The 23106-nt window shown below is 40.1% G+C and overlaps 2 protein-coding genes across 2 annotated transcripts; one reads left to right on the top strand and one right to left on the bottom strand.

Moving 5' to 3' along the window:
* Positions 1 to 1619: 1619 nt before the first annotated feature.
* Positions 1620 to 3608, bottom strand: LOC118002513 (disintegrin and metalloproteinase domain-containing protein 20-like). The gene has a single exon (XM_034993017.1). It carries the CDS (start codon positions 3606 to 3608, stop codon positions 1620 to 1622), a length of 1989 nt encoding a protein of 662 aa, XP_034848908.1.
* A 16134-nt stretch (positions 3609 to 19742) lies between these two features.
* On the top strand, positions 19743 to 22628 carry ADAM21 (ADAM metallopeptidase domain 21). Its single transcript, XM_034992450.1, has one exon. It carries the CDS (start codon positions 20024 to 20026, stop codon positions 22184 to 22186), a length of 2163 nt encoding a protein of 720 aa, XP_034848341.1. The 5' UTR covers positions 19743 to 20023; the 3' UTR covers positions 22187 to 22628.
* The last annotated feature ends 478 nt before the right edge of the window (positions 22629 to 23106 follow it).

The following is a 23106-nucleotide window of genomic DNA, read 5'->3' as shown; positions in this document are numbered from 1 at the left end:
TCCCAGAGGGGATAATAGGCAGTAACCTCTTCGACATTGGCCACAGCAAATTCTTTCAAGAAATGTCTCCAGGGGCGCCTGGGTGGCTCAGTTGGTTAAGCGACTGCCTTTGGCTCAGGCCATGATCCTGGAGTCCTGGGATCGAGTCCCGCATCGGGCTCCCTGCTCAGCAGGGAGTCTGCTTCTCCCTCTGACCCTCCCCCCTTCACGTGCTCGCCCTCTCTCATTCTCACTCTCTCAAATAAATAAATAAATAAATAAAATCTTAAAAAAAAAAAAAAAGACACGTCTCCAAAGGCAAGGGAAACAAAAGTAGAATGAACTTCCCCGCCCCTTTGGTGCTATTCTCATCTGGACTGCTTATCTTCCAAAAGAAATTGGATCTGAGGCCTGAGGCATGTACATAGCAGAAATGTACCATATGTCCCTTATGAAACCCTCTTCTCCTTCTCTTGCATGATCTCAGAAGCGACCACTTCCTGTTACCTTTTGTGTAAATTTTTTCTCTGTACATGTATCAGAGAGTCAGGTCCACCCTGTACTTTACAGACAGGCTGTGCTCAGGCAATTCCTAAGATTTTAAATGTGAGTTACTATGACTTCAATAACCAGACGCCTTAAGCAGTGATAGATCAGTCAGTGATCAACGGTTCCTCCTGTGATGGTTTTATTTCTAATAAAGACACCACGCCAAACTCATTACACTGCAATACCTCAGGTTGAGCATAGCCCAAGAGTAATAATGAGAGTAATGGCATGTACTAAGTGCCTTACTTTTTCCAGGCCCTTCTTGGGTGCTTTCTTTTGATCATTACAAACTCCTGGCCAAGTGCATTTCATCTTCCAATGTTACATGGACCTTGAAACTGTCACGGCCTAAGACTTTGTGCAAGAGTGCATCCTTGGCAGGTGGCAGATCTGTTGGCACCCCTGTGCCTTGACGGAAAAGTTCTTACCGTCCTACCGTATCTTCCAACTATCACTTTGAATGCTATTTGTTTAGCAGGACCAATAAAATGAACAAAGAACAGAAATCTAGTATATAACCAATTGGGAAATGGTCCAATAACTGGTTAAAACAAGTGCATCCTGGGGCACCTGGGTGGCTCAGTTGTTGGACGTCTGCCTTCGGCTAGGCGTGATCCCAGGGTCCTGGGATCGAGCCCCACATCGGACTTCCTGCTTCATGGGAAGCCTGCTTCTCCCTCTCCCACTCCCCCTGCTTGAGCTCCCTCTCTCACTGTGTCTCTCTCTGTCAAATAAATAAATAAAAATCTTAAAAAAAAATAAAATAAAACAAGTGCATCCCAGTGCAAACAAGGTTTCCTCCACGGGCATCTGTAAAACACTGGAATCCACATCTTAATGTATTTAAGAGTCTCTACTATCATCTGTAGGAATAGGAAGAATATGACTAGAGAGGACATGTAACATAAATTTAACCCCACAGACCTCATGTTAAATTGTCAAGTCATTTTATTTTAAGATGACAACCTCAGAGTAGCTATAGGATTATGTAATCATCAGAGTGATTCTCGTCTTTTCTCCTAGTACATGCCAATATGATTTTCTCCATCTGGTGCACTCCAGTCAGTATTTTACTTGAGTGTAGGTAATTGCTATTTTTTAGCCACTTCTGTCTTCTCTTCTAAATGATGAAAGGCACCAATGATGCCTGAAATCAGTAAAGCAATTAAGCGAAAAATCAGTAGAAGCAATGCCTGGTTTATATTAAGAATTATTTTGGCTCGAAGACCATATTCTCTGTCAGGTGGAGGACCACTATCTATACTACCACCGGGTCCCCTCTCTTCACAAGATGGGGGTTTCCAACCTCTCATACAGTGACAATGTTTCTTGTTGTTACACACCCCTCTGAAATTGCATGTCTTGACATCACAGTCAAACCCCATGTCTTGAAAAAAAGTACAATTCTGTTGAAAACAGTATTTTCCTGGGCCACATGTTGCCCCATCCACGACAAGCCCCATTTCTGGCAGATCTGTCCCATGGTGTGCATCGTATCCAAAGCATAACTCTTCCTTAATATCACGTACTATTATATGACGAAACGTAGTGTGGTCACCTCCACCAGGAATTTCTTGGACATTACGACAATGCAGCATTCCACAAAGAACATCATCCTCTTCACATTTCACAGGTTTTCCTCCTCCTCGTATCACCTTCACCCCACAGTTCCCAAATCGGTCACCTAGTACATTCAATTTTTCATAGCATACTGGTGCAGCATCTTTTATTTGGTAGCCAAAGAGGGATTGGCATTGCATATCACGATCACTGCAGTTTCCTTTCACGCAGACAGCCAATGCTGAACATGGGGTTCCATCCTGGGTGTAAAAGTCATTAGGACAATTATGAGATTTACCATCACAGTATTCTGGGAGGTCACAAATACCAAGCATATCTCTGCAAAGCAATCCAGGTTGAGCATATTTGCATTTAACACAGCAGGGTCCTCCATTGCAATCACTGCCAAGGGAGAGGATACAATTGGTCTTGCAACACTTATTCCAAGAACACTGTTTTAAGGAGCCACAGTCACATTCTTCCCTCTGATCTACGACCAAGTCACCACAACGAGCAGCTACATAAGGAAAATTGGTGTACGGTGTATTTGGCACGCTCAAACAAGGATCCCACATAGTGAGCTTGTAATGTATTCTTTCATAAGTACAATTGCTCATCATATCCAATAAATCAGGCTCAGGAGCCATGATGCAGTGCTCTCTTCGAAAGCAAAAACAACCGGGTTTATCATGATTAACGCCCAAATTATGACCTAGGGTATGTGCTGCAACAGCTGCAGCCCAAAATATGTGGTATCTTGCCATATATAGATATGCCACACCCCAGTTGGGGTTGCACACTCCATTGTACTGGCCATAATATGAGGCCCCAGCGACTTTATCTCCTGTAAGAAGCAGCGAAGTGTCATGAATAATGTGATTATACCAACCCCAGTATTTCCACAAACCAAAATCAGTCATGGTTTGTCCAATGTTTGTGTAGTCATATAAATTCATCTTATCTGATCCATTCCATATGCACAAAACACGTATGTAGACATCTAGGAGAGCTGGTTTGTAGATGGTATGTAGTATGTTGTTCAAAATCACTACATTCTCGATTATACGTGTGAGATTAGTGTTCAATGCAAATAATGAGTTAGAAACTGTGTAGTGGATTTTAAAGTATTTCTTATGTGGCCACCACAAATACACGGGAGCTGCTCTAGGAGTTCCAGCAAGGATTGCCTCTTCGTATTCTTGATTTGTATCTTGCTCTTCAATCTTACACCTTTCAGCCTCTGACGATCTTCTTTCTGACACAAGCAGAGAAACCACATGCTCAAATTTGGAAGAAGACTCCAGCGGTTTTATTTCATAAGTGAAGTCATCCAACTGCAGCATGCCACGCAGACCCCCATAGCAGGTGTCCAGTGTTCCCATGGAGCCGGGAACCCCTTCCAGGTAGCCGTAGTAGTAGCAGTCTCGAGGGACAAAGGGGTAGTCCTCCTCCATGGCACCCTGATCATTATCGGTGATAACAGGAAAATGTCTGGGCAGTAGGTTCTTCTTGATTCTCATGTGAATCACATGTCTTTGGCCACTGAAGTGAATCTTATAGGAGAGCTGGTCTCGTCTCTCAGTTCCACCCACCCTGTGGGACACCTTCCTGGGGATCACAACTTCAGAGGAAGTGAAGCGCCATCCTGGGAGGGCATGGGAGCAGCAAACTGGGGACAGCAGTAGCCAGAGCAGAGGCAGCCTGAGATCACCTGTCAAGTGGGCCCGGGCCCAGGCAAGTCCCATGAGTGAAGGAGCCTGTGATGCCAGAAGATGCAGTCGGGTGGGAGGTAGGCAAGATGACCCCCCAAATGGCAACATTTCTAGCAGGCAGTCCTGAGGAGAGCAAAGAGGGACTGGGGGCACGGCCTCCCCAGAGAGGGGGTGGGGAGCTATTATGTAATAATGGTGTGCTCATCAGGGGAGCTGTGCTCAGTGAGCTGGGTGTCCTTACCCAAGGGACCTAGAGAAGAGAAAAAAATGGGAGGGATTGGGAACAGTAGTGTGTATACCTGGGCTTTAAGTCCCATGGTCTCTTGGAGAAGTCTCAGGGGAAGAATAAGTGCATTTGGTGGCATTTTCAGTGAGGGAAGGACTTTTCTTTCTCAAACTTAAATGGCATAAAGGATCAATAGGTAATTAAAATAGAGGATGGAGAAGAAACGGAAGCTTCTTCAAAGAGTTCTGAGGAAAGAATTAGATTCTCTCATACTTTACAACAATTGAGTGCACTTGGGATGATTGGTGGGAAGAAACTAAATAGAGGTCATGAGTAGAACAATTAGTGTCTGTAACAATCGTTTCTTTCTTTCTTTTTTTTTTAGCCAAACTATGGAAAGAGCCAAGATGTCCATAAACAGATGAATGGATAAAGAAAATGTGGTATATATATACAATGTAACAATCATTTCTTATAAAGTTAAACTTGTATCTACCCTACATCCCAGCATTCCTGGCCCTAGGAAATTACCCACAAAGACTAGTATATGAATGTCCAGAGCAACGGGACTCATGAATTTATTCCACAAACTGGGAATAAACAACCAGCACTTAACAGATAAATGAATAACAAACTGGCATATTCATCCAGTGGAATAATCCCTCTTAAATCAGAACTAACTTTTGATCCATGTAAGAACGTGGATTTATCTTACAGGTATGGTGATGACAGAAAGAATCATACCAAAGGAAGTTAATATAAGATTTAATTTGAATCAATCTGGAATAACCTAGGATAGGCTTAATTTATGAGATTATAATTTTTTAAGATTTTTTATTTATTTTTTGAGAGAGAGAGCAGAGATGCGGGAGAGAATACGAGTAGGTAGGAGGGGCAGAGGGAGAGGACGAAGAAGACTCTCTGCTGAGCAGAAGCCAGACTCGGGGCTTGATCCCAGTACCCTGGGATCATGACCTGAGCCGAAGACAGATGCTTAATAGACTCAGTCACCCAGGCGCCCCTGAGACTAGAACTTAAATCAGTAGTTTCCTGCTGTGGCAATGGAGGAATCGAGGGAAATTTCCCCAGTGACAGGAAACTTGTGTATCTTGATGGGGGTGTGCTGTGAATTGAATGTTTGTGTCCCTGCAAAATGCATGGATTGAAATCCTAAACCCCAGCATGATGGTAGTAGGAGGTGGGGCCAGTGGAAGGTGATTAGGTCATGAGGATGGAGCCCTCAGGAATGGGATTTCAGCCCTCAGCAACAGCTCTTTCCTGTTTTTGTAAAAGAGGCCCCAGAGAGATCTCTCACCTCTTCTGCACATGGCTTTACAGCAAGAGGAACCATCTGTGAAGCAAGAAGTGCCCTCACAAGACAATGAACCTGCTGGTGACTTGATTTTGGACTTCCTACCTCCACAACTGTGAGAAAGAAGCCACCCAGTCTTTAGTATTTTGTTATAGTGGCCAAGCTAAAATGGTGGTGTTTATGAAACAAAACTCATCAAGGTCCACCTTAAAATCTACTTATTTTATTGTATGCTCAAAAAAGTTAATATTTTATATTGAGGAATAATTGACATAAAATATCACATTAGTTTCAGGTGTACAGCACAATGACTTGACAATTATATACATTGCAAAACTGTCACCACAATAAGCCTAGTTACCATCTGTCACTTTCCAAGGTTAATTCAATATTATTGACTATATTGCTCGTGCTGCACATTACATCCCCATGATTTACTTTATAATGGATGCTTGTATTTCTTAATCCTCTTCACCCATTTTGCCTTGCCCCCCAAACCCTTGCCTTTTTGCAACAACTAATCTGTTTTCTGTATCTAGGAGTCTGGATTTTGTTTTCTTTTGTTTGTTTGTTTCTTGAGATTCCACATGTAAGTGTAATCATGCAGAATTTGTCTCTGTCTGACTTGCTTCACTTAGCCTCAATGTCTATCCATGCTGTTGCAAAATATCATTGTTTTTATGGCTGAGTAGTATTCCATTTTATATACATGTCACATGTTCCTTATCCATTCATCCATGGATGGACTTTACGGTTGTTTTTGTATCTTGGCTATTGTAAACAATGCTGCAACAAACATAAGGGTGCACATATTTTTTCTAAGTGTGATTTTGTTTTCTTTGGATGAACACCAAGAAATGGAATTACTGGTCATATGATAGCTCTATTTTTAATTTCTTAAAAAGATTTTATTTATTTATTTATTTATTTATTTATTTATTTATTTATTTATTTATTTGAGAGAGAGTGCCCAAGTGGGTGGAGGGAGAGGGACAGAATCTTCAGCAGACTCCATGCTGACTGCAGAACCTGATGTGGGGCTCAATCTCATGACCCTCAGATCATGACCTGAGCCAATACCAAGAGTGAGTCACTCTGAGTGAGCCACCCAGGTGCCCCAGTATTTTTAATTTTTGAGGAATCTCCACACTGTTTTCCATAATGTCTATATCAATTTATATTCCCACCTACAGTGTGCAAGAGTTCCCTTTTCTCCACATACTTGTCAACACCTATTGTTATCTTTTTCATAATAACTAGTATGACAGGTGTAAGGTGTTATCTCATTGTGTTTTTGATTTGCATTTTCCTGATGTTTAGTGATGTTGAGCATTTTTTCATGTGCCTGTAGGCCACCTGTGTGTCTTCTTTAAAAAATGTGTATTCACATCCTTTGCCTATGTTTTAGTGATTGTTTGTTTGTTAATAGATTGTATGAGTTCTGTATATATTTTGGATTTTAACCCCTTATTGGATATATGATTTGCAAATATCTTTTTCCACTCTGTAATTTGTCTTTTCATTTTTTGATGGTCTTCTTTCCTGTACAGAAGCTGTTTAATTTGAAATATTCCCATATGTTTAATTTTGCTTTTGTTTCCCTTGTCTTTGGAGTCACAGAAAAAAAATTGCTAAGACCAATGTCAAGGAGCTTACCACCTATGTTTTTTTCTAGCACCTTATGATTTCAAGTCTTACATTCAAGTCTTTAATCTATTTTGAGTTGATTTTTTTGAAAATATTATTTATTTATTTATTTGACAGAGACAGAAAGAGAGAGCACAAGCAGGTGGAATGGCAGGCAGAGGGAGAGGGAGAAGCAGGCTCCCCACTGAGGAAGGAGCCCAATGCAGGGCTCGATCCCAGGACCCTGGCATCATGCTCTGAGCCGAAGGTAGCTGCTCAACAGCCTGAGCCACCCAGGCCCCCCTGATTTTTTTTGAGAGAGAACATGAATGGGGGGGAGAAGTGGAAGGAGAGAAGGAATGTTTTTCCTTTAAGATTTTATTTATTTATTTTTGAGAGAGAGAGCACATGGGTGTGAGGCAGGGGAGGGGCAGAGGGAGAGGAAAAGAGTCTCAAGCGGATTCCCCGCTAAGCCGGAAGCCCAACATGGGGCTTGATCTCATGACCCTGAGATCATGACCTGAGCTGAAATCAAGAGTGGGACAGTTAATCAACTGAGCCACCCAGGCACCCCTATTTTGAGTTGATTTTTATATGCTATGTAAGATAGTGGTCCAATTTCATGGTTTTGAATGTAGCTCTCCAGTTTTCTCAACACCATTTACTGAAGAGGTTGTTCTTTCTCTGTTGTGCATTCTTGCCTCCTTTGTCATAAATTAATTCACCATATATGCGTGGGTTTACTTCTGGGCTCTATTCTGCTCCATTGATCTATGTGTCCATTTTTATGCCAAAACCACACTATTTTATTACTATAACTTTGTAATATAGTTTGAAATCAGGGGATGTGATACCTCTGGGTTTGTTTGTCTCTCTCAAGATTGTTTTGGCTATTTGGGGTCTTTTGTGATTCCATAGAAATTTGATATTATTTGTTCAAGTTATGTGAAAAATGTCATTAAAATTTTGATAGGAATTGCACTGAAACTGTAGATTGCTTCGGGTAGTATGGACTTTTTAATAATATTGATTCTTCCAATCCATGGGTACAGAATATCTTTCCAATTATTTGTATCTTCAATTTTTTTCATCAGTATGAAAAAAAGCCTATAAATTACTTTTAAGAAAACAGACCTTTCATCTCCTTGGTTAGATTTATTCCTAGGTATTCTATTCTTTTTAAAAATTTTTTTTATTATGTTCAGTTAGCCAACATATAGTACATCATTAGTTTTTGATGTAGTATTCAATGATTCAATAGCTGCATATAACACCCAGTGCTCATCACAACACATGCTCTCCTTAATACCCATCACCTGGCTACCCCATCCACCCCACTCCCTTCTGAAATGCTCAGTTTGTTTCCCAGAGCTGAGAGTTTCTCATGGTTTGTCTCCCTCTCTGATTTCCCCCCCTTCAGTTTTCCCTCCCTTCCCCTATGGTCTTCTGTGCTATTCCTTATGTTCCACATATGTTCCACATATGAGTGAAACCATATGATAATTGACTTATTTCACGTAGCATAATCCCCTCCAGTTCCATCCATGTCGATGCAAATGGTGGGTATTCATCCTTTCTGATGGCTGAATAATATCCCATTGTATATATGGACCACATCCTCTTTATCCATTCGTCTGTTGAAGGGCATCTCAGCTATTTTCTAAAAGATTTTTGTCTAGGCTGCTCATTTCTTGGTCTTCTGGCTAGAGACAGCAAACTTGATTTGTGGCTTTTTTTTTTTTTTTTTTGGTCTTTTTTTGTCCTTGTCTATTTCATTTCAAGCTTGTGGGCCTCTCCAGACTGCAATGGCAGTAAAAGAAAATGCAGAGACATCACTGCCATGCTGTTCCTTAGGTCCCAATGTCCTTAGCTGGTTTGTATTCTTTGCTCCACCTTTCTGAACTTTCTTATGTTTGTTTTAAATATAAATTTGGTGTTTTAACTTGAACTGAGCAAGAGCAATAGAGATAAGAGTGTTTATCTTTTCTAGTACCAGAAGTCCTTAAAGCTATTTTTAAAAGAAATGAATATTATTCCTTCTTTAAACAAGAGAAATCAAGCCAAAACTACCTTTAGAAGCTTTCAATCCTTCCCCGCCTCTATTTCTCCCAGGATATTGTTCTATCAGAAGCAGGTGCTCTAGTCTTGCTACTAAAACTTTTTCAGGATTGAGCTTCTGTAGTTTCCTTCTCTCTCATTCTTAGAACAGTTTTTTTTTTTCATTGTTAATCATCCCTGGAACAGGAGCAAATTTTATCCACCAAGTTCAGTGGCAGAAAAACTTTTAAAATATATCTTTCTTAAGACAGGGGTGTCTCCCAGTCAGAATGGGTAAAATTAACAAATCAGGAAACAACAGATATTGGTGAGTATGTGGAGAAAAGGGAACCCTCTTAGACTGTTGGTGGGAATGAACTGGTGCAATTACTCTGGAAAACAGTATGGACATTCCTCAAAAAGTTAAAAATAGGGCCACCTGGGTGGCTCAGTCAGGTGAGTGGCTGACTCTTGGTTTCAGCTCAGGTCATGATCTCAGGGTCCTACGATTGAGCTCTGCATCAGGCTCCATGCTCAGTGGGGAGTCTGCTTGAAGATTCCTCTCTGCCCCTCCTCCCACTCACATTCTTTCTAAAATAAAATAAATAAATCTTAAAAAAAGTTAAACTCTATGGACAACTAATCTTCGACAAAGCAGGAAAGAATATCCAATGGAAAAAAGACAGTCTCTTCAATAAATGGTGCTGGGAAAATTGGACAGCCACATGCAGAAGAATGAACCTGGACCATTCTCTTACACCATACACAAAGATAAACTCAAAATGGATGAAAGACCTCAATGGGAGACAGGAATCCACAAAATCCTAGAAGGGAACACAGGCAGTAACCTCTTTGACCTTAGCCACAGCAACTTCTTGCAAGACACGTCTCTAAAGACAAGGGAAACAAAAGCAAAAATGAACTATTGGGATTTCATCAATTTAAAAAGCTTCTGCACAGCATGAGAAACAGTCAACAAAACTAAAAGGTAATGACAGATGATATTTGCAAGTGACATAACAGATAAAGGGCTGGTATCCAAGATCTATAAAGAACTCATCAAACTCAACACCCAAAAAGCAAATAATCCAGTCAAGAAATGGGCAGAAGACATGAACAGACACTTCTCCAAAGAAGACATACAAATGGCTAGCAGACATGAAAAAATGCTCCACATAACTTGTCATCAGGGACAAACAAATCAAAACTACAATGAGATACCACACCAGTTCAAATGGCTAAAATTAACAAGATAAGGAACAACAAATGTTGGCAAGGATATGGAGAAAGGGGAACCCTCTTACGCTGTTGGTGGGAATGCAAGTTGGTACAGCCACTTTGGAAAACAGTGTGGAGGTTCCTCAAAAAATTAAAAATAGAGCTACCCTATGACCCAGCAATTGCACTCCTCGGTATTTACCCCAAACACACAGATATAATGAAGAGAAGGGGCACCTGCACCCCAATGTTCATAGCAGCAATGTCCACAATAGCTAAACTGTGGAATGAGCTGAGATGTCCTTCAACAGATGAATGGATAAAGAAGATGTGGTTCATATATACAATGGAATATTACTCAGCCATCAGAAAGGATGAATACCTACCATTTACATTGATGTGGATGGAACTGGAGAGGATTATGCTAAGTGAAATAAGTCAAGCAGAGAAAGACAATTATATGGTTTCACTCATATGTGAAATATAAGTAATAGTGCAGAGGATCATAGGGGAAGGGAGGGAAAACTGAATGGGAAGAAATCAGAAAGGGAGACAAACCATGAGAGACTCTTGACTCCAGGAAACAAACTGAGGGTTGTGGAAAGGAGGGGGGATGGGTTAACCGGGTGATGGACATTAAGGAGGGCATGTGATGTGATGAGCACTTGGTGTTATATACAACTAATGAATCATTGAACACTACACCAAAAACTAATGATGTACTATATGTTGACTAACTGAATTTAAATTTTTTTTTAAGAAGTTAAAAATAGAGAACCCAGATATGGAGCCTCAACTCTATGGTCAAATAATCTCTGACAAAGCAGGAAAAAACATGCAATGGAAAAAAGACAGTCTCTTCAAAAGAAGGGCCATATGCACCCCAATGTTCATAGCAGCAATGTCCGCAATAGCCAAACTGTGGAAAGAGCCGAGAGGCCCTTCAACAGATGAATGGATAAAGAAGATGTGGTTCATATATACAATGGAATATTACTCAGCCATCAGAAAGGATGAATACCCAACTTTTACATCAACATGGATGGGACTGGAGGAGATTATGCTAAGTGAAATAAGTCAAGCAGAGAATGTCAATTATCATATGGTTTCACTTATTTGTGGAACATAAGGAATAGCATGGAGGACATTAGGAGAAGGAAGGGAAAAATGGGGGGGGGGATTGGAGGGAGAGATGAACCATGAGAGACTATGGACTCTGAGAAACAAACAAGGTTTTAGAGGGGAGGGGGGAGGGAGGATGGGTTAGCCCAGTGATGGGTATTAAGGAGGGCACGTACTGCATGGAGCACTGGGTGTTATACGAGAACAATGGATCATGGATCACCACATCAGAAACTAATGATGTACTGTATGGTGACTAACATAACATAATAAAATAAAATAAAAAGTATTAAAAAACCAACCAACCAACCAACCTCTGATATCTAGAATTTATAGGAAACTCTCACAACTCCATTGACAGTTGGATTGAGCACTAGGAACTGAAACTTGGCAGGCTTCCTTGTCCTGGAGGAAATAGGACTACCTGCTAAAGAATCAAGCAAACCTTTGCAGGAATCTTGGCGTCATCACTGCGGGAGACCAGCATCGACTGTTTTACTGTGCGGAACCCATTCCAACATTGACATTATGTGGCAGTGAGAAGCAAACGCAACGGTGTTCCACAGACCTTCCTGAGGCTTAACGTTAAAGCTTGGGTGGGGAAGCTGCTCTTGAAGTCCGGAGGACTGCATTGAGCCCCTAGAGTTCTTGGACAATTTTAGAAGTGAAGACGACCTCAAAGGTGAGAGATTCTGGATTTATCCTAATTAGTTGGGTGGGTATTCAAAAAAATTAATTAGAAAAATAAAAGAGATATGACTGTACTTAAAAAAAAAAAAGTTAAAAATAGAACTACCCTATGACCCAGCAATTGCACTACTAGGTATTTATCCAAAGGATACAGAAATAGTGATTCGAAGGCACACATGCACCCCAATGTTTATAGCAGCAATGTCCACAATAGCCAAAATATGGAAAGAGCCCAGATGTCCATCAATTGATGAATGGTAAAAGAGGATGTATATCCATCTAACTATCTATTTATCTATCTATCTATCTATCTATCTATCTATCTATCTATCATCTATACACACATAAACACACAGTGGATTATTACTGAGCCATCAAAAAGAATGAAATCTTGCCATTTGCAATGGCGTGGATGGAACTAGAAGGTATCATGCTAAGCAAAATAAGTCAGTTAGAAAGAGACAAATACCATATGATTTCATATATATGTGGAATTTAAGAAACAAAACATGAACATAGGGTAAGGGAAGGAAAAAATAAAACAACATGAACACAGAGAGGGAGGCAAACCATAAGAAACTCTTAACTATAGGGAACAAACTGCGGGTTGCTAGAGGGGAGGTTGGTGGAGGGATGGGGTAATTGGATGATGAGCATTAAGGAGGGCACTTGATGTAATGAGCACTGGGTGTTGTATGCAACTGATGAATCACTAAATTCTACCCCTGAAACTAATAATACACTATATGCGAACTAACTTGAATTTATATAAAATCTAAAAAAAAAAAAAAAAAAAAGACAGCGGTGTCTCTAGTTTTGCCTGAATGAATGAAACAGTTTATGAAAAGGAACCTCCTAAGCAGATGTTAGAAAAGTGGAGGAGGGACAGTAAAGAATCCTCTAGGAAACAAACTGAGGGTTGCTGGAGGGGAGATGAGTAGGGGGATGAGGTAATTGGGTGATGGGCATTAAGAAAGGCACTTGATGTAATGAGCACTGGGTGTTATATGCAAATGGTGAATCACTAAATTCTACCCCTGAAACAAATAATACACTATATGTTAACCAAATTGAATTCAAATAAAGAATTAAAAAAAAAAAAAGAACAATCCTGGCATTGTGCAGCTGTTCTCTGCAAAGTCAGGACCTTAACCCACAGATTTTATAGAGCAAAGGGCAGTTATCTAAAATGGTGCCATCTGTGCACTAGGGGAAAGATCAGAATGTTTCCCATATTCTGGTCAGGGCATACATTAACCTACACAAGACCTGGAACTAAGATCTGAGAGGGAGGTTATTGCAGGGACATGAACAAGATAAGGGCCAAAGATGGAGTCAGTATTGTCAGCCTTCCTACAGCAGATTTCTGAGAAATCCAGCATGAATAGAAGAAACTTTTTCTGAGAGGAAATAGAAAAGGATTGTCATTAAAAATGCTTCTACTTGATAGTTATAGAGCTCTGCTACTAGTTAAATAAGTAGCTAGCAAGATTCGTTGGCCAAGAATCTTTTATTTTTTTTTAAGATTTTATTTATTTATTTGACAGAGACAACAGCGAGAGAGGGAACACAGGCAGGGGGAGTGGGAGAGGGAGAAGCAGGCTTCCCGCCGAGCAGGGAGCCCGATGCGGGGCTCGATCCCAGGACCCTGGGATCATGACCTGAGCCGAAGGCAGACGCTTAACGATTGAGCCACCCAGGCGCCCAAGAATCATTTTTTTTTAGAGATTTTATTTATTTGACAAAGAGAGACACAGTGAGAGAGGGAACACAAGCAGGGGGAGTGGGAGAGGGAGAAGCAGGCTTCCTGCTGAGCAGGGAGCCCGAGGCAGGGCTCGATCCTAGGACCCTGGGATCATGACCTGAGCTGAAGGCAGATGCTTAACGACTGAGCCACCCAGATGCCCCTGGCCAAGAATCCTTTTAAAATAGAATCTACTTATTGTTTTGTTGACTGTTTCCTTTGCTGAGCAGAAGCTTTTTATCTTAAAAAAGTTCATTTTTGCTTTTGTTTCACTAGCTTTTGGAGATGTATCTTGAAAGAAGTTGCTGTGGCCGATGTCACAGAGGTTACTCCCTATGTTCTCCTCTAGGATTTTGATGGATTCCTGTCTCACATTGAGGTCTTTCATCCACTTTGAGTTTATCTTTGTGTATGGTGTTAGAGAATGGTTGAGTTTCATTCTTCTGCATGTGGCTGTCCAATTTTCCCAGCACCATTTATTGAAGAGACTGTCTTTTTTCCATTGCATGTTTTTTCCTGCTTTGTCAAAGATTATTTGACCATAGAGTTGAGGGTCCATATCTGGGTTCTCTATTCTGTTCCATTGGTCTATATGTCTGTTTTTGTGCCAGTACCATGCTGTCTTGGTGATCACAGCTTTGTAATATAGCTTGAAATCGGGTAACGTGATGCCCCAGCTTTGTTTTTCTTTTTCAACATTTCCTTGGCAATTCAGGGTCTTTTCTGATTCCATACAAATAAGGAGGCAACCCACAGAATGGGAGAAGATATTTGCAAATGACACTACAGATAAAGGGCTGGTATCCAAGATCTATAAAGAACTTCTCAAACTCAACACTCCAAAAACAAATAATCAAGTCAAAAAATGGGCAGAAGATATGAAAAGACACTTCTTGGAAGAAGACATACAAATGGCTAACAGACACATGAAAAAATGTTCATCATTATTAGCCATCAGGGAAATCCAAATCAAAACCACATTGAGATACCACCTTACACCAGTTAAAATGGCAAAAATTGACAGGGAAAGAAACAACAAATGTTGGAGAGGTTATGGAGAAAGGGGAACCCTCTTACACTGTTGGTGGGAATGCAAGTTGGTACAGCCACTTTGGAAAACAGTGTGGAGGTTCCTCAAAAAATTAAAAATAGAGCTACTCTATGACCCAGCAATTGCACTCCTCGGTATTTACCCCAAACACACAGATGTGGTGAAAAGAAGGGCCATAGGCACCCCAATGTTCATAGCAGCAATGTCCGCAATAGCCAAACTGTGGAAAGAGCCGAGAGGCCCTTCAACAGATGAATGGATAAAGAAGATGTGGTTCATATATACAATGGAATATTACTCAGCCATCAGAAAGGATGAATACCCAACTTTTACATCAACATGGATGGGACTGGAGGAGATTATGCTAAGTGAAATAAGTCAAGCAGAGAAAGTCAATTATCATATGGTTTCACTTATTTGTGGAACATAAGGAATAGCATGGAAGACATTAGGAGAAGGAAGGGAAAAATGAAGGGAGGGAAATTGGAGGGAGAGATGAACCATGAGAGACTATGGACTCTGAGAAACAAACAGGGTTTTAGAAGGGAGAGGGGTGGGGGGAAGGGTTAGCCCAGTGATGGGTATTAAGGAGGGCATGTACTGCATGGAGCACTGGGTGTTATACGAAAACAATGGATCGTGGATCACTACATCAAAAACTAATGATGTTGTATTGTATGGTGACTAACATAACATAATAAAATTTAAAAAAATAGAATCTACTCAGAGTTAGCAGTAATATTTTATTGAATTTTTATTCTATGTAATATTTATATAATTAAAGTCATTTTATAGATTATATATTTTGCCAAATACGATTTTGAGCGTATTTTTCTCAAAAACATAATTTAATAGGAGATACAACTTTTAAAACTTACATATAAAACAATATAAGATAGCAAGATTATAAACTATAATAAAATTATTGAATATGGTAATTATAAAGAGAACTATAGTATATTAGTGTTGTCTAGATTATTTAGAAAATATTTGATACTGAATGTTGAATTTGATCTTGACCTAAAAAGTTACTATATAATTTAGTTCCACTGTGAAAAATGATTATACAGTCTAGGCCAACACAGTAGCATGAGCAAAATTATGAAGCAGAAATGAAGCTACACTGTAGAAGGACATAGAATGGAGCTGAGGAGGCTATCCAATTCCAATTATATTGAAGTTGTATAGAAATAGTGGAGCCAGAGCAAGATATCCTTGACAGCCAATTGTTTCTGAAGTGAAAGATCCTTGTTTCTAAGCAACTAGATCTAGAACTTTGTCACCTCAGAGATAAAAGGAGGAGGGCTTCTGCTCCCTTTGTTGTGTGAGGTCAACTACCAATCTTTGTTCATTTGTAAGTGTGGTACAAACCAAAGAGAAAGAAAAAGCCATGGAAACAATGGTTTCTTCTCTTGGTAAGTCATCTGTAAAGTTCGGCTCTCTGCATGAGTTGGTACCCAGAGTAGTACCTTAGATAATGTGAAGTTTCATAATTTTTGTTTTGTCTTCCTTTTTGAGCATGGGTTGGGGGTAACATGCTGCAGATAAAGTGACCAACTGTTCCAGTTTGCCTTGGAGTGAGGGAATTGCTGGGATGTGGGGCTTTCAGTTTTAAGACCAGGACAGTCCCGGGTAAACTAGAACAAGTTGGTTACTCTAACTGTCAATAAGGAACAGATGAAATAGAGTTGAAAGTAGGGAACATTAATAGAATCAGTCCACATGTAGGTAAGAAATGTGATATGGAACTGAATCTGGAGAAGGATCACTTTTCTACTCGGACTGGGATATGGAGTGGGATAGAAGAGAGGTAGAAATGGCTCTGGGTTCAATAGGTTTGTAATGGTGAAAATCCTAGAAAGCATTTTGTCTTTAGATTTGGCATCACTATAGATATATATATTTTTATTGTGTTGAAGAGTAAGAAATCCATTTTATATTGTGATCCAGTGGCCACACATACACAAATATCTCCAAATTTTGGCACCATATGTATGAGTTGCTAAGGAATTTCTAGGAATGTCCTCTGATGTTTTTTATTCAATTTCTTTAAAGAAAAAACTGCAGGTCAGACCCATTAAATTGATTTCACGACTCTCTAACAAGTCAGACATTGGTGACAGACAGATGGGAAAACAGTGCATATAGCATGATGGGGTAAGAGGGGAAATGAACAGGTAGAGGTCTTTAGGAATCTGAAATAGCTGTAGGGAAAGGAAGAGTTGATAAAACATATAGAGGAGGGCTGTTGTCTATTTTGGGATTCCAACAGTGTTAAAGAATATGGATTTTTAATGACACCACTTCACGGTAGTAATGGAGGGTGATGTTCCATTAGGAGTTTGGGTCTCTGAGGTCCTAGGCATAATATAATGAGGACAATGAATATGGCTCAAAGATTCTTTGAAGAATTTTCCTACTGTTGTAGGTTCTCAAGATGAGCTCTAAGAAAAAATTAATGATAGGACATGGTTTATAGGGCGCCTGGGTGACTCAGTTGGTTGAGTCCCTGCCTTCGGCTCAGGTCATGATCCTGGAGTCTCAGGATCGAGTCCCACATAGGACTCCCTGCTCAGTGGGGGGGGGTGGGGGGGGCGGGGAAGGGTCTGCTTCTCCCTCTGACCCTCTTCCCCCTCATGCTCTCTCTTACACTCGCTCTCTCAAATAAATAAATAAAATCTTTTAAAAAAAGGACATGGTTTATAGAGCTTAGTAGCCTTCTCAACAACACTCTATTTCTATTGGCTCTTCTCACTTTCCATCCTCCCATCCACAACAATTTCCACTCCATAATAAATAACAAACATACAAAGAAAGCTACAGAGAGAAAATCTGGAAGTTAGGATCTCACCCAACTCAGAAATCTTTGTCCATGGAAGTTTTCACATAGTTGAATTTGTCTATGAACTTTGCTGTTCCCTTGTGAACTACTTGCACCTTGGAATAAAGTGCCTATCCATTAGATGGATCCAAGCTCTCTAGGCAGGTTAAGGCTGAGGATATTGTTCAGGTCAACACGTCCTCCCTATCTACCAGCATAGCAAATCTAGAATAAATAATAAACTTAAATAATGTATATTAAAAAGGAAAAGATGAAGCCTACTTACTTAACTATTTAACTCTGTGATTGAAAGGCAATCAGAATGTATTTTCAGCTGACACTATACATAAATGAGGAAACTCAGAATATTAGGGATGTGTAAATGCAATGTCCGAGAGAATGAAGAAAAGAGCAATAAAGCATAGGAGGGTCTGAAATATCAGCTGACTTCTGGTCTCCATTTCTTAGGGTGGGGAGCCAAGACAAACCATTCCAGTTCTGATTGTGCATTTTTAAGATTTTCACACACATTGTTTTGATATTTTTTTCCCCTGCAGTAGTGTATGGTAGTTTTGATACAGAAGTGGAAAAAGTATGCAACAGAATTAATCCAGGTTTTGTTCTGTTTGCTTGAAAAAATTCAGTCTCACAACTTGTTACTGGTAACAAATTACATAAATAATTGAATTTCAGAAAATCTTTATCAAGTCTTTTATATAGGAGTTATAATATTTCAGGGCATTTCAAATTTTCCTGTGTAGTGGCTAATTTGAACATTCTTATATTGATGACTTTCATAAATTGCATTGCTAAAAACCTCCCAGGGGTTTTTGGAGGTCTAGATACTAAGAGTCCCTAAATCATAATCTTTATTAGCCTTAGATTAATCTGGTTCAGATAACATTATAATGGTCTGATTGCTTGTCTGTTTTTCCACAAACTCAGTGCTTCTTAGCCTCATTTTTGTCACTCGGTTGAGACTACATGAAGTCTACAGATACTCTCCTCAGCAAAAGGGCACAAAACATTTAAAAATATTAAGTAAAATCTTACAGGCCCCTTAAAGCTCATTCTTGCTCCTACCACAAATTTCTGAATTTTTTCAAACAAAAACTATCAAAACTAAATTGATAATTTATTTAATGCTCTCTATTTTTATTTTAGATCCCTAGTATCTAGCACAATGTCCTGTACTTCATATGCTCCAAACACACAAATACTTGTTTAATGCATATAGAAATGCGTGAGTGTTGCTAGCCACAATGCATGCCAGGTACAGAAATTACCCACTGTCAAAAGCTGTTGGTAAACATATTTGAGCAAACATTAGGAATTTTCCCTGGCAATCCTAAAATTCCAGCCACTCTGTGACTCTGCTCCAAGAAGAGAGAGTTCCTCTTCCCAAGCCTTTAAACTTTATGGATTCTCAGTTTCTCTTCAAAAGGCATTTTCTTTTGTCCGATATTCTTTTACAGATAACTGTGTTGTTCTCCCCATTCTTTTAAAAGATGTTAGCTTTTTATGAATCTTTTTCCTCTTCTAAAAATAATAATCAAATACAAATACATTTTAAGTAGCATTCATCTATATTCCAAGTACTCCAGCACTCTCCCCACCTTTTTTTCATTTTTCATTGAATAAAGAACTATACTAGGTGTTATAGGGGCTACTAAAATGAATTAAAACCATAAACGCTGCACTCAGTGACCTTGCAGTCCAGTAGAGTTATGAAGGCAAATACAGCCAGGAGACAAGTAAATAACTTGCGGTAAAGAAAGATTAAAGCAAATAATAAGACCAATGCAAACTGACATAATAACTGTGATTGTTTTTGATCTCTCCAGTTTTGATAGTCAAAAAGGGCAAGTATCAATAGTTATGCAGGGGCAACAGGCATAAACCAACATGGTCTTGGACAAATTGAGATATAGAGGCCCCCTACTCTGAAGTCTATTTAGTTTTGCTTTAACTTTTTATTGTGGAGATTTTCATACCACCTACGTGGATTGAGATAATTGTATAGTGAAAACCCAAGTACCTATCATCTGACTTTCACAATTATCAACATATGGCCAATATTTTCTTATCTATACCCCTCTAAATTCCCACCTCCATTTATTGAAAGAAAATCCAAAGCATTTTCTTAATTCACTAATCACTTCTTTGCCATTTGATTCTTTCCCACTTTCCTTACCCAATCCCACCACCTCCCCACCCTTTTATTTTCACTTTCAGCACTGCAGTTCTGATGCCCAACTCTGCCGGGACACAGATCCTTAAAGGTCAGCTCTACACTATGACCAATTTGGAGCAACCAGACCAGCAGTGCCTCATGCTTTTTCTCCGGACAGATGGCTCTGTAATGGCAGCTCCATAATGGTGGCTGGTGAGGCTGAGGTGTTCATGAGAGTTGTTCTCCTGCTGTTCTGGGTTGGAATGTCTCTATCCCCTTCTGCCTTCTCTCAGGCTGGGCCCTCCCAATACCTCAGATCCCCAGAAGTGGTGACCCCCATGAAGGTGACTGGTAGAGGCAAAAGTGCAAAAACTCCAGGCTGGCTCTCCTACAGCCTGCAGTTTGGGGGCTGGAGACATGTTGTCCATATGAGGGTCAAGAAGCTCTTGGTTTCCAGACACCTCCCGGTATTCACACACACAGACCAGCATGCCCTCCTCCAGGATCAGCCTTTTGTTCCTGATGACTGCTACTATCACGGTTATGTGGAAGGAATCCCTGAGTCCATGGTTGCCCTCAGTACCTGTTCTGGAGGTTTTCGAGGAATGCTACAGATTAATGACCTTGCTTATGAAATTGAGCCCATCAGGCACTCTACCAAATTTGAACACTTGGTTTATGAGATAAACACTAATGAGACACAATTCCCACCTGTGAGATGTGGCTTAACACAGAAGGAGATAGCACTCCAACAATTGAAATTTGAAGAGGTTAAGAAGTCAACTTTGAAACAAAATTCTAATGACAAATGGTGGACCCACTCATGGTTTCTGGAGCTGGTTGTGGTGGTAGATCACAATTTCTTAATTTATTCTCAAAGCAACTTCTCAATGGTGCAGGAAGATGTATTTCTTGTTGTCAACATAGTGGATTCCATTTATCAGCAGTTGGGTACTTATGTGATTTTGATTGGGATTGAGATTTGGAATCAAGGAAATGTTTTCCCAATGATAAGCATAGAACAGGTTCTGGAGGATTTCGCTCAATGGAAACAACTCAGTCTTTCCCAGCTACAGTATGATGTTGCACATTTTTTCATAAAAAATTCACTTATAAGTGTACTTGGTATAGCCTATGTTGCAGGAATATGTCGTCCTCCTATTGATTGTGGGGTTAATAATTTCCAAGGAGACCCCTGGTCTCTTTTTGCCCTCACTGTGGCCCATGAGTTAGGACATACTTTGGGTATGCGGCATGATGAAGAATTCTGTGTGTGTGAGCAAAGTGGTTGCATCATGAATGCCATCAGAGTACCAGGAGAGAAATTCACCAATTGTAGTTACATAGATTTTACAAAAACCACTTTAAACCAGGGATCATGTCTGCACAACATTCCACGTCCAGGAGAAGTATTTATGTTGAAGCACTGTGGGAATGGTATAGTTGAAGGAGAAGAGAAATGTGACTGTGGATCTATAAAGCAATGTGAACAAGATTCCTGTTGTCTGTTGAACTGCACTCTGAGGCCTGGGGCTGCTTGTGCTTTTGGGCTTTGTTGCAAAGACTGTAAATTCGTGCCATCAGGGGAACTCTGTAGACATCAGGTCAATAAATGTGACCTTCCAGAGTGGTGCAATGGGACATCCCATCAGTGTCCAGAAGATGGATATGTGCAGGACGGGATTCCCTGTGGTGACAATGCCTACTGCTATCAAAAGAGATGTAATAACCATGATGAACAGTGCAGGGAGATTTTTGGTGAAGGAGCAAAGAGTGCCTCTCAGAGCTGCTATAAAGAAATCAACTCCCTGGGAAACCGTTTTGGCCACTGTGGTATAAATGGCACAACATACCTAAAATGTAATTCCTCAGATATCCTTTGTGGGAGAGTTCAGTGTGAGAATGTGAGAGATATTCCCCATCTGAGAGATCACTCTACTTTGCAGCAAACTCACATCAACAGTGTCACCTGCTGGAGTATTGACTATCATTTAGGAATGGACACACCTGATGTTGGTGAAGTAAAAGATGGCACCATGTGTGGTCCAGGAAAGATCTGCATACACAAGAAGTGTGTCAGTTTGTCTCTCTTGTCACAGGTCTGTCTGGCTGAGACCTGCAACATGAGGGGTGTCTGCAATAATAAACATCACTGCCACTGTGACTATGGGTGGTCCCCACCTTCTTGCCTGCACAGAGGCTATGGAGGTAGTATTGACAGTGGCTCAGCATCTGCCAAGAAAGTTTTCTTGCTACTAGTGGTGAGTCTTATTTTGTCTGTTTTGTTTTTACTGTCAACTGCTGTATTTATTTACCTTAGAAAACATTTTGGTCCCAAGGAGACTAAGGCTCAGTCTTCAGGTTAGGAAAATGCCTCTAATTTAATATCCTATGCATAAGTTTTAATCTCTTGGCAATGGAAATGTTACTATATGCCTGACACTGAGCACATTACTGACAGTATACAGAAAAATGCAGGGACCTTCCCTTTTGTCCGTATCAGAAACATCAGAAACATTGTCATCAAGCAAAGTAATCCGTAACATCTTCCTATCTACTGTTCATTGTTTTAAGCAGCAAATAAAGCTCCATTTCCTCCAAATTAGTCCTCTTTGTGGGTTTTTGTTTTTTTTGTTTTTGAATACAAATATGACTCATTGGAAAGGCAGGAGACAGGCATCTGAGGATCCAGACTTCATTTACTTCCAAATAACCTCTCAAAGGTGCAGAGAATGTATTTCTTGTTGTTGACAAGAACTTGCTGTTCCAGGGGTGCCTGGGTGGCTCAGTCAGTTAAGAACTTGCTGTTCCATTTATTAGCAGTTGGGTACTTATGTGATTTTGACTGGGATTGGGATTTGGAATCATGGAAATGTTTTCCCAATAAACACAGAACAAACAGACTGTCAAGTTCATGTCATCAGGGGAACTCTGTAGACATCAGGTCAATAAATGTGACCTTCCAGAGTGGTGCAATGGGACATCCCATCAGTGCCCAAAAGATGGCTATGTGCAGGATGGGATTGCCTGTGGTGACAGTGCCCACTGCTATTAAAAGAGATGTAAAAAGGAGAAGAAATTACTCAAATGTTTCTAACATTCTGCTCCGAAATCTGAAATGATAATAATGTTTATCCCACCCAACCTCTTGGGTTTGTTTGATAACCAAAAGAGAAAGAAATGAACTTTTGTTAAAGTGTAAACAAATTGTTTGTTTAATAAAAACTCCCAAAAAACAAACAATCAAGTCAAAAAATGGGCAGAAGACATGAACAGACACTTGGCC

Source organism: Mirounga leonina, unplaced genomic scaffold, assembly GCF_011800145.1.
Source record: "Mirounga leonina isolate KUSES-001 unplaced genomic scaffold, KU_Mleo_1.0 Mir_82, whole genome shotgun sequence".
Taxonomy (NCBI): domain Eukaryota; kingdom Metazoa; phylum Chordata; class Mammalia; order Carnivora; family Phocidae; genus Mirounga; species Mirounga leonina.
The sequence above is the reverse complement of the archived record's forward strand: the minus strand, read 5'-3'. Positions and strand labels throughout refer to the sequence as shown.